Here is a 12,483-nt window from a genome sequence, read left to right as displayed (position 1 = left end):
GGCTAGTTTCCCCAGGATCGTGTCCCCCGCAAAGAAATGAAGACACCGAACTCTAGACACCTACCGCCATCTATGAGCAACGGCGGCAAGCCACGTATCAGGTTGCCGCCGTCGCTCATAGATGGCGGCAGCCTTTCCGCTCTGGCTTGCCAACTTGCGGCCGGCCATTACCTTCCACTGTACAGCTCTGCTGGTCTTCCTTCTTCATCAGAGTGGAAAGGCTGAAAGTTTTTTGCAATTGTTTTCAAGTGCAAATTTTACGAAAATTAAGTCCTTGCAAAAATTAAGTTGTTTATAGTGTATAGTTACCTCTAAAGTCAACAGAAAGGGCATTGCCTAAGATGTTTCCACTTTGGAATAGAGGCTGCAATGTAAAATTGCTAGGCATGTGCGAAGAGTGCATATTGAGTTCGAAGCAAATGGTGGTTTTGGCCGAATATTTTTGAATCGAATATCAAATAGTTTCCCAAGCATTTCACTACCATGCACCACATTAAAAAGAAAATTCAGCTGAACTAATGAAAGTTGTTCCCAACCTTTCACTTGTCCGCTTCTAAACTCTGTTAATTTTAATATTACTATATTTATGAACTGTTGGCTTGCAAACGACACATTTGTCGCACCTACTCTAATCAAAAAGATTCATAAATCCGCTTGCTGTATATGCAAATATGTTTTCTTCAGTTTCATATTTGACAGAAAAAACAAACAAACACGAAGGATGAACACAGTTTGTCAAGACATCGCTCCCAACATAGGGTGTGGAATGCACGTTGCAAATGAACTGCGGAGGCTCGATCAGCATGCGCTCAGCAGTCGCGTACATAGTTATGAGCTGCCAGTGAATACTCCCTGTTTGCAGCGAGTATTGCTGCCTGGTGGAATTTTTTCCAACCCAGAGTGAGGATATTTCAACTTCCTCTGCTGGTGCAATCACGTGCTATGCTGGGCTTCTATGCACCATGGAAACTAAGACATAACTGCGTGGGTAGCACGTGCACTACCTGTAGTGAGGAAAACAGAAGCGCCCCTCGTGAGCTTTTCACTGTGAATATACTTGTTTAATTGCGACTGGATAGCCCCGTTGAGTGTGCTTCTCACTGAACGCCTGGGCACTTCAGGGATAAAATACCCGCAGAACTTACGAGCTCTGCTGGTATTGTTTCCCTGCAGTGAACAGGTGATCTGTGACAAGCGCACTAAACCAGGCAAACCTGCCGCGATCAATACTGAACATCATAGTTCATCTTGAAGTGAATATTGAATGGCGTATTATTTCAAAGTACTATTCGAATATTCAAATATTTGCACAACCCTAAAATCTGCTTTTATTCCTAGCTGAAGGGATGTCCTGCTATTGGAGCAAACAATTTTTTTTTCAGCTCTGATCGTCAATTTAGTTTTAATGTGAACTGACCATCGGCTTACAGAAGAGTACATGCTAGGGCAACAGCTTTTACCTTTCTAGTTCTTTTTCTAAGGTATAGGGGTGGGGAGTAACAGATCAACTGTTTGGAGCATCCAGTGACGTGATTGCTGCGCCAATTGTGCCAAACTGCGCCAAGAGGCTAACCCTGCTACATCCTGCTACATTTTGCCAAAATATTAGTAATCTGCACCAAGCCTGTGCCAAAAGACCAATTTTGGTCCCCTTTCAAAACCGAAACTATATTGATTACTGTAATGAGCACACCTGAGCTAGGTGGTGCAAGCGGCCGCCCGACACAAAGTACCCTGCATCAACCGTTCATCCGCTCCTTGCATGGTTTTTACCGCCGTCTCTTGTTTCGCGCTCTCGTTGCTCTTGTCGCCTTCCATCCTATTTTAAACTTTTTCAACGATAGACGCGGGCATCTGCGGACATCCCGACGCTAGCGTGCTGGGTACCAGCCATGCCATCGTGCTGTGAAACAAAACCATGTTTTTGCGTGGCGGGAGTTACTTTGTGAGCTGAAGCACTTGCTCCTGAAAGCAACGGCCGTGGGAAAACTATTTGGTCCCTGCTTGCCAGTCACCGTGGTCGCGCGACGTCGGGTGTTGCCGTCCCCACGTCGCTGCAGATATGGCGCTTTCTGAACTTACACGTAAGGACCGCCCTAATGTTCGTCAACATTCCTGTTCTTGTTTAAAACGCTGCTACAAAAATCCGTCTAGCTCAAAGACTGCTGTGTCGAAGTACTGATTACTTATGTTTCTCTCGGTAGGCTTTCTTGCGAGGGGGACCCCGGTACATGAAAAATCTGCCGCGAAAAAAAAATTGGTGAAGAAAAGTGAGCTAAAGCAAAGAAGGCAATGTCTGCACGCTGAACCCGCACAGCGCACTTGTTTGTCTCGAGTTCAGTCGTTGCACAAAGCTCTTCAAGAACTTCTTGACCCTGGCTCGTGATGTCTTGCCTCGATGCTCTCAGGTTCTTTTTCTTTTGTGTGTGTGTGTGTGATTAGCTTGTGTTTTTCCAGCCAGTCTGGCAAACACCTGCGGCTAAACTTTTTTTTTCCCCGAATGCTGGACAGTTAAATTTTGTGTACAACTTTGGGAACCAGTTGGTGACGAAGCGGAGTGGCATGGTTTGGATCGAACAGCCATCTCCTCTCGCGCGACAATTTTGCATTGCACCGCAGTGGTCACGTGTATCAATAGTTAGAGGCTGCTTTTATTTATTATGTAACTAGTCAACCTAATGGTGTGATATTTACTACTAAGCTGGTCATTTTCAAATAAATTTTAATGTGTGCATTTCGGTTCTTATTTACCTATAGGGGGTACATATATATGTGTCATTTAACTGAAGCATTGCAAAATGTGTCATGTCATGACACATATTGGTGGTCTAAATTGACTATAATTTGTTTATTACGGTGAGCAAAGTGTTCTTGTTTGTCCAGCACTTTAAACAAATATTTTTATTTTTCTAAGAATATCTGCTCCAAACGCCACTTTTGCTGCTCCGATACACTGTTTTAGCTGCTGCGAAAGCCACTTTTGCTGCTCCAGAACACTGTTTTGGCTGCTCCAAAGGCTACATTTGCTGCACTAAAACAGTGTTTTGGCTGTTCCGAAAGGTGCTCCAAAACAGCTTAGGCCAATCGCATCACTGAGCATCCCCGAGTGTAGTGAAGGGTTTGTCAAAGATCTGTGGACTTGAAAGTAATGTGTATGACTGACTTTCAGCTTGTAGAGTGTTTTTGTGCCTAGAACAAGTTCTGTAGACAAGGCAGGTCAGTCCCATTGTTGGTGGCCTTGTCCACTACAAGATCTTTTTTTTAGATGTGGACCATATTGTTCTTACAGTGCTCTAACTTGTGTTTCTGCAAATGCTCCTGAGTCATTCCTCATGAGGACATTCTGTCTTGACTCCAGTTTCAGCCAATTGAGGTGCTTCGGGCAGAGGAGCAGTTCATTCTTCAAGTGGACCTCGAGTCGCGTTGTCCTCTTCCGCTGGAACTTTTGTCAGGGACACTCGAGCTGGTGAGCCAGTTCTTGGCATTGAGACTGTGGTGTGCATGCCCACTTTTTAGGTCACGTTGCGAACTTCCAAAGGAGAAGTAAACACAGTGTCTTACTTGGTTCTGTTGGTTTCAAAGGGTGCATCAGGCTTCTAAATTGCACTGATCTACTGGTGATGGACCTAATGTAATATTTATTTTGGCATTCCCACTAACAGCTCATGGCCTTCTGTTTGGTACAGAACAAACAAATACCTCTAAAGGAAGCATAGCTATTCTTTTATTCTTATTGTGCAAGTAATATACCTTTGAAATTATGGTGAAATGTTACGTCATGAAACATTTGAAGGTGGGGACAATTGCACTTGTTAAATGCAGGTTGCATTCTTGTAAGAGGAAATTAGTGAAAAGTGCATGTTGGTGGGCTAGTATGCAACGAGGCTTGAAAACAGACTGAGTTCTGTAAGACAGGTGAGTCCACAATTCCATTAACATTCTTATACAAAATCAAAATATCCCAATAATGCCATCTATCGGACAAAGAGCATAAGCTAAGTGTCTTAAGCATGATGGAGCTGTTTCAGGCATTGCACGACAGAAAAAAGATAACATGCAATAGAGTTTTAATGCAGAACACTGCATGCTCAGGTGCATTTTAGTAACTTAAGATAATTTTTCTTGCAAGTTGAGAGCACTCAAAAACTTGACAGGCACTCCCATGTGTTCACAATTTCTCCCTGCTTTTGTTTTTCTTGTATCCTTCCAGAACAGTCATGTCACTGCTGTTGATAAGGAGCTGAAGTCTCTCATTGAAGGAGGTGAGTTACTTTGTTGGATGCAACACATCTGAGGTCAGATTCACGAAACTATCTTAAGCCAAAAAAGTGTGTAAGACAAAACATATGCACAAATCCGTATTCACTAAGTGAAATGTCTCCAAGTTTTGCGGGAGTTACGCCAGAATCCTACGACAGCTCGAGAGGTGTCTTACACACTTTTTTACGATCGAATCAGCATGGCCAACAGCGTAGTTCAGTTGCTCGTCGCGACGACCAACAGACTTTTATTTTTCTACATGCTCTTCACGCGTGCCCCGACATCAAGTAGCAAGGAAAAAAAACAAAGAAGTACTCAAAACCAACCACGACGGAGAACAACACTGTATCCACAGATATCCGGAAGAAGCTACAATGGCAACAATCCCACCGACCAAGCGACCGCCAAGGACTAGCTCAGCACTAGGCCTAGCGATGCACTCTGATGCTGTGTTGCTCTGATGGTCTATGGCCAAGACCGTCTACCCATGACCGGCTGGCTTGCCGAATGGAATATGCCCGCGCGGCCCTTGTACCGTATTTACTCGCAGAATGAACTCGCTTTTTTTTCCGAAAAATCAATGCAAATTTTACTTCATTACACAAAGTAAAATTTTTGCGTCCGTATTTTACTCGCATAATGAACGGACCTTTTATCCCAAAAAATCGACGTAACTTCTTATCTCTTTGCGTGCGGCGCGCAACTCAAAAAACAAACTGCAATGCGCAAAAAAAAAAAAAAAAGCTTCTCTTTATGTTTTCTTTTCTTGCTTCTGTGTTTTTTTGTTTATTTTTTTTGCCTTTCGCAAGTTGTTTTGTTTGCCTACGCTGTCCATGCATTCGCGACCTCGCTGCACCAATATAGAAAGGTGCGTTCATTTTGAGGGCTTCTAATTGTGGTAGCGTCGACATTTCACAGCACGGACAGGATCCCCAGACAAGTGTTTATGGAAAGGGTGCCTGCATTTGTTGTTATTCAGAATCCACAAGCTCTGAGCTATTCCGAGCTCTCTGATTTGTTGCTCATGTTTCCGAAGCCGCTTTTGCCATAGCAACAGCCCGCTCTCGTGTACAAGAACTGCGCTTTCTTCCTCTCACAATGCGTTCGTGAATACCGATTTCTTCACTTCTTACGATGTATGTAACTTACGAACTTAGCTAAGTTGTAGCCTAAGAAGCTGTTTGTGAACTTGGCTTCTGTTCTTGCCCTTTTTAATGTCGTTGACAGCGTTTTGTGTCAGCCTGGGTTTGGATATCTTGGGCCGAGTCCTCAAATGGGTGTTCTCTTTGTGATGTGGGCAGCAGTCCAACACAGTTGGTTTCTGCTATGCAGGATTAATTGCCATATTCTTTCTAGTGTACGACTCATCTATGAAATTTAGAAATACAATTTCTGAGTTGTGTTTGTGTAGGTATTGTTTAATTTTTAATGGCTACCTTGGGTTGGAAGATAATCTAATGCATATTTGTCTTCTGTTTTTAGAGCAGGGCTTTTGTTTTGGTTTTGTAATCAAGATTTAGCGGTGAGATGTATATGTACCTGTGTACACTTATTTGCGTTGCAGTGAGGTTGAAGAATGGTGAGGTAGCAAGGGACTTGTTCTGCTTGGTGACTCCTGGCCCAGTGGACTGTGCAACCTCTTTGGGGAAGTACACCCTGCAATGGAAGAGGTCGGTCAAGTTGATTTTTCTTAGTTAATATATGCTATTATATCGCATTCTAGGGTAATGATAGGAGTCGATTACAACGGCAGTTGAGAAACAAAGCCAGCACACAACAAGAGCAGCAAAAGCGAGGAAAAAAAACATAGTTTCTAGAAATAGTAATACTGACAAGAACAAGATAGCTCATATCAGGGTTGCCAGTATATATGAGCCCATTCCTAAAGAATTGAGAGCAGTCCCCAAATACAAAATTTACTAGGAGGTTGATTGATGTCTGCATGCCTCCAACCTATGGTATTCCTCGTGTCATACTTTTCGGGACACTGTACTATACGCTGGCACCTCGACTTCACACCTTGAGGTCACTTTTTTGAGAGGCCTTACTCATCCTTTGTTTATTCGGAGCTGCAACTTTCTCGTTTTCACGGTCGTAGAACATAGATTTCATTAGTCAATTCTAGTTCTCAATGTTTTCCATGAAGTGCGAGATCGAATGACATAGATTCACCATTCTGTAACAACGAAGATGCATACCAAAATAGAAATTGCCTAAACAACAAAATTTACGTGCCATCAAAGTGCGACGTCGCAAGGTGAAACATTGTTTTCATAACACATAAAAAGAAGTGACAACCCAGCTGGAAGAGGCAGGGAGCAGACTGAAACTGAAACCACAGGGGAACGCCCCCAAGCGTACTCGGGCGTGGCACTCGAAGCGTTAAAGGGGCCCTGCAATTATATTTAAGCGTCTATCTTTTTTGCGGTTTCCACGTCTCTTCAGGTTCGGGAAAGTCAGCGGGCACGAAGAGAGTCACTAAATATCAGTGCGTCATATTTTAACCGGAGGACGCGGAAACCTCCTCCACCGACGGGGGCGACCCGCGGTGCCGAAAGCGCGCGATATGTGACGTCTTTGGTCCTGGGCTTACTACTGGTCAGAGCCGCTAAAAGCTTCTTTTTAGTCGAAATACAAAATATAAGGGGCGCGAACCGTTTCAATTATTTATAAAAGTAGTTTTTGTTCAGTATTTTAGATCAAAATAGAAACGAATGCAGTTTATAAAGTACAGAAACAAGAAATGACTCGTCAACATACCCGCCACCAAGCGGTGGAAAAGGCGGCACATACTAGAAAGGAATATAGTGGGATCAGGTGCCAACACGGAAAGGTCCCGGAAGTATGCGGTGGCGCTGCGGTCGTATTGACTGGAGGATCCGACTGGCTCCGAGCGTTCCAAAGGCCTTCGGCGAGCAGCTTTTTCTTGCGGTTTGGCCGTTTCGCAGTATGGCAATATGAAGTGGGCTCCCATTCTGAACTGATCTTTACCCCGTGTTTGCTGTCGTTTGTGGCCAATTAAGTGTCATGCTGAATTAGTGTTTAATCGCGCAGCAAATGCAATGAGAGCCGCTCTGGCTACCCGCTGCATACAGCCTATCCAGAACATGCTTTAGTGGCACCCTCTCGCGCCGTCGACACGGAGTGCGGCAGCCGTGAGCGCTCGCCGAGCTCACTACCCCTCCTCTAGTTCATGGCCACTCAAACAACCAAGGACGTCATGAAGGAGGTTATTTTTTGCTTGTTTTTGTAATTTTATTTTGCCTATAACTTTTAAAATAAATCGAAATTCGAGAAAATAAAAGTCTCATTAAGTTACTACGTTCAGTGCGCTCATGTTCGGTGCAAATTAAAAACCAGTAAAAAAGTTCTTGCAGGGCCCCTTTAAGAAAAAGCAACTGACCGAGTTGTCGCGTTGTCTGCCGACCAGGGAGCAGTGGTCAACAGTGGCGAGCCAAGCAGTAACCCTGCCGTGCGTGGAGGTGCAGGGCTGTCCCCTGCTGCTGGAGCTACAGGCGCCGGCCCACGGCTCGGTGCGCACCCCACTCACGGTCAGCTACCTGGTGCACAACCGCACGCTCCTTGTGCAGGACATCGAGCTCGTCATGGACTCAAGCGACGCCTTCATGTACTCCGGCAACAAGCTGGTGTGTCACGCTTCCTTCTTCCTGGGCAGACGTTGCGTCGGGTTCCGCCAAGCCGTGTTCTGCCGCATTCCCCATTTGTTTGACTGCAGACGATCGGTCATTGGCATTGTTCTCGGCATTTGTGAAACGCACAAGCATGCCGAGCGGCTTCGTCGAGGGCAAAGCTCGCAAAGTATGACTGAAGAAGTATTTAAGTCGCATAAACCCAAGCTTACTCTAACTTTTCTTCTCTTTTTTTTTTTGTGCTGCCTTGGTAATTTTTTTTGTTTTTTGCATAGGGCTTTTTCGATTGCTGGCAAGTCGACTTCTAAATCTCCAGCTAGTTTTTTTTTTTTTTTTTTTTGGGGGGGGGGGGGGGGGGGCAATATCTGGGAATGTCAACTTTTGAACTGCTCGCTCAATTGGCATGATATTTGCAGGTGGTGTTTGTAGCCATGTAGAAGGAGGGCATGCAAAGTTTCAGCCCTGGGAACCAATTTTATGAGGTACTATACCCCAGGACGAAGTAAAGCATAACTTTGCGTGGAATCTGCTCAATGAATCTATGGTTGAGAGATGGTGTTGATTACCACATATATATCTGGTGCAATCTATATTGGAATACCTTTTGCCAGCTCCATAGAAGTTTGGTATATAAGCCACAAAAATTAAGTTTCCCAATAGTTTCATACTGAAGCTGTAGATTTATTAAGTGAAATTTATGCCAGAAAGTGAACGGAGAAAAACGCATTTGAAATATTCGGACCTCTACCTTTTTTTTAGCATCAATGGACTGAAAATAATGTATAAAAAAATAGCTATGAAACTTTATGGGAATACAGTCGAACCCCGCAATAACGAAATTGTCTGTGAAAGCAATTTTTTTCGTTCTCGCGAGAATTTTGCTGCTGCGAAAATGGACAAATAAGCACACCCATTGCTTTTCAGAAGCAAAATTTAATGCTGTCCTTGGATTTCAGAATCGTAGAAAGTGAGCTGCACGGTAAACTGAACTCCTCTGCAATATCCGACTTCTATCTACCTTTCGCAGCTTCTGCGTAGATTGCAGACTCCTCGTAAAGCGTCACAAACTTAAGCTTTTTAACGGTAGGCGTCATTTTTCTGACAGGCCAAACAAAAGGAAGTAAACAAGGCGTGGGCGATCTCGGCGTGTTTGCGGCAAACAGCGAAATGGCAGCGGGCAGCCGGCGGTGTCGTGACGTGAAATGTCATGTGCCTACGTAGTTGCCAACAGATGGGCTAGCAAAACGCGGTTTTCAGCTACCAAAACAAACAAAAAAAATCTCGTTGCTATCTTTATTATTATTTGACCGAATGTAAACAGCAATGGCCACGCCGATGCTTGTGAGAAACTTATGTGCCCGACTTGTTGGAGGAATGCGCTGCTCCACCTTTCGTACTTCTGGTTTCCTAACTGGCCCATGTGCCGAAAAAATGTTGCAGATCACTGCCTCAAACTTTCGTTAATGCATAAAGAACAAACTTGTTCTCAGCAGTAAACAAGACTCAAACTACTATTAATCTATGAGAGTAAAAATGAGTTCAACTGTACGTAAGGTAGCGGTGGCACAAGACTACCAAACCGCAACCTGTCTTTCGATTTAATACATGTTCCACTTCTCTTTTTGGGGAAGTGCTCGTGTGGCCGGGACGGGGGGTGGGGAGGGAGCCGCGAGCCGCACTTTAACACGCGAAGAGCCGCAGCTTGGCCACCCCTGCTCTAAATCCTTGCTGCAAGAAAGCACTCACGTAGGGTCTTGTCAATTAACACATTTTGAGATACTCTAGAGCTTCTAAACCTGCAAAATCCTAGAGACTAAAGGTCTCATCTGCTTTTATGTCACCAGTAAACTCTAATTCAGTAAATGTACTAAGAGAGAATTTATTAAATGCTCTGCTTCCCCCATAAGCTTTCTGCCTTTACTTCATTGTACACGGAGCCAAGGTCTGGAGGCAGAGCTTCTGCCTAATTCTTAGCCTGTCGCCAACCGTAGAAAGAGTCCCAGAATATGCTCGAAACGGACTAAGCTCGCAGAATCAGAGCACCGACCAGCCTCAGATGTCGAGTCAAAACTCTGTAAAACTCACAAAATACAATTAAAAAAATTAGAAGCAAAAGTGTAAGCCGTCTTTCGACACAGCTCTAGAACGACTTCTGAGAACACAGAACCGGAGCAGCGAAAGTCGAGGTTTTCACCCTTTCTCGTCCAGTTACACTTCCGGATCCTGCCTCGGGAGTGCCAGACGCTGACGTACAACCTGTACCCGCTCATCTCGGGCTACGTGCCCCTGCCACGTATGCACCTCGTGCTGAGCCCCGGCACCTCTGCGGCCGCCACCCTGGACGACCTGCTGGCCGAGATGCTGCCGTCGCACATCTTCATCATGGTCAGGAGGGTTCTCGTGCTCATGCTCGATGACCGGGAAACTAATGGTTGACTCGAAACACTGGTTCATACCAGGGGCGAGTTTAGAGAAGGGAAGTGGGGTGGGGGGGCAGGTGTGTGATCGGCCTCCCTAAACTCCCCAAGGTCAACTTTCTTTTAATGAAAAAATTGACATACACTAGGCATAAGTTTAGTTTTTGGTGACATAAATTTTGGGTGAACAAAATTGATCTGGGCAACATTTTGGCTGTAACGCCACATCTCAGCAGACTCCCCCCCTCAAGCCTGACCCATAAATCTGCCCCTGGTTCAATACTGCATTTGCTTACGATCCGGGTTCTTGTGATCTCTTCAGGCTGGTTCACACACTTGCAACCGCCATTTTAAGACCTTTTAAAATCTGATATGACAAGAGAAGTCACTGGCGCCATCTATTGGATACCAGTGGAACACTTGGCATTTTCACATATTTCTTTATTTGTTTTTGCACATCATTGCTTCTTTTGTTAGCTCGGAAAACTTTTGACAATGTCTTAGAAACAACCATTTCTCGTAGATAGTGCATACATTGGATCTCGCAAATACCGCAAAACCTTCGCTCCGGTGAAATGCAGTTCCAGGGTCGCCACGTAAACGGCGCCAGCGTGATCTTGTGGTACGAGATCACAAGAACTTGGTTGTAAGCAGCCGCACGTGCAAGAACCAGCCCTTGTGACGGGAGCGCACTCTGGCACTCTGGCTCCATCCATGAGGTGGCCCTTGAACTGTATTTCACTAGAGGGGAAGTTTTGCAGTATTTGCGAGATGAAACATACATACTATGAGAAATGTCCGTTTACAACAGTGTCAAAAGCTTTTCGAGCCAACTAAAAAATAATGGCGCGCAAAATAAATAGGGAATACACGGAAATTGTGAGTGTTCCACGGCTACCCAGTAGATGGCACTAGCGTGTAAAGAGATTACAAGGAGTTTTAACGCACTCGGTTGTAAGCAGTTGCAAGTGTGTGAACCAGCCTTCATGAGTGCGCTTGACTGAGACGAGCAGAGGTTGAGGCGACGCTCGGTTAGGTATTCAAGTGCTGGTATTGAATTTCAGAAATTTATTGACTTTATACGGTGGTAGCTGTTAGCGCCCCTTTTCGGTAATCCGGTGGCTTTTGTACATAAAGACCCACGTGATCACGGGCAGAAAGCAATAGCGCCGCTGTGTTGTCACCCTGTCTTTATTCAAGTCGAGAAAGGAGTATGGTGATAATGGAGGTCTGTGCAACATTTCACATACATGTCTCCCAAGCAATTGCATTGTGTGATATGATACTGTCGAGCTGGATATATTGAATTCGTAGTGGATCGTAAAATAGTTAGATATATCAATAATTTGATATACTGATGGTTCCACAAGCAGTTTTCGCTGACACGAAAACTGCTTGTGGCACCATGCGGTACAGTTTAGTGGGTTTCTTTTCGGCCAAAACGACTGTCGAAGGCGCGCTAAAAAAGGTGTGCGATTAGCAGAGCATAGTTCATGCTGCACGTCTCCGTAGTGGAGGCAAGCAAAAATCAACTGCTCTTGGTGAGTACTAAATCAAAAACAAACAGTTTGAGCGGGTTTTCTTTAATTCAAAGAATTCAAAGCGTTTTGTCGTCCTCGGAATCTTCAAACTATTGAGAGTTGACTGTAGGGAAATGCTTATGACATACTAAGGCAAGACTTAGAAGCCTTTTAATGCTGTAAAACTGAACATTTGTTACTTTGGATTGCACAGTTACTCTCAAGTATGGACGAGTGCAAATAGTCAATAGGTCTTTCTCTCTTTTTCAGCCCCAGACTAAAAATATGAATCATGAGATCTTGCGTGCCAGCTAGCACCAAGTGTATGCCACGGAAGGATGGATCCTGTACATATATAGACTTCAAAGAAGTTGCTAAATAAATTGTTCAATACTGATGTTTATTTCAATCTGGTGTTGTGCTTTCTTTTTGGTCAGCTGCAGCAACTTTCTGCGCTGTGGTGCCATAAGACTGTCATTAGCATGATCTAAAGTGCTCAATGAAATTGCTGATTCATGCTCGAAGAAGTTGTATAAGAGATCCAGAAATATTTTATCCTTGCTTGAGTTAACCAAACCAGATCAAGACTCTTAATTTCGACCTAACATAACAAAACCATAACAAATTAGACATTTA

At 44.4% G+C, this 12,483-nt stretch overlaps 1 protein-coding gene across 2 annotated transcripts in view; it reads left to right on the top strand.

Annotated features, from left to right (window-relative positions):
- LOC8023783 (trafficking protein particle complex subunit 11) overlaps positions 1–12,256 on the top strand; it is a 65,076-nt gene extending 52,820 nt beyond the window's left edge. For both annotated transcript variants that reach the window (XM_029981222.4, XM_042290766.1), the window contains exons 26-31: positions 3,359–3,466; positions 4,211–4,262; positions 5,825–5,930; positions 7,691–7,907; positions 10,119–10,295; positions 12,118–12,256. In XM_029981222.4, the coding sequence (XP_029837082.3) occupies positions 3,359–3,466; positions 4,211–4,262; positions 5,825–5,930; positions 7,691–7,907; positions 10,119–10,295; positions 12,118–12,162 (705 nt within the window). In that variant the 3' untranslated portion in view covers positions 12,163–12,256. The remainder of the gene's footprint in view (positions 1–3,358; positions 3,467–4,210; positions 4,263–5,824; positions 5,931–7,690; positions 7,908–10,118; positions 10,296–12,117) is intronic.
- The last annotated feature ends 227 nt before the right edge of the window (positions 12,257–12,483 follow it).

This window comes from Ixodes scapularis, unplaced genomic scaffold (assembly GCF_016920785.2).
Source record: "Ixodes scapularis isolate PalLabHiFi unplaced genomic scaffold, ASM1692078v2 PGA_scaffold1__304_contigs__length_218370807, whole genome shotgun sequence".
NCBI lineage: Eukaryota > Metazoa > Arthropoda > Arachnida > Ixodida > Ixodidae > Ixodes > Ixodes scapularis.
The sequence above is the reverse complement of the archived record's forward strand: the minus strand, read 5'-3'. Positions and strand labels throughout refer to the sequence as shown.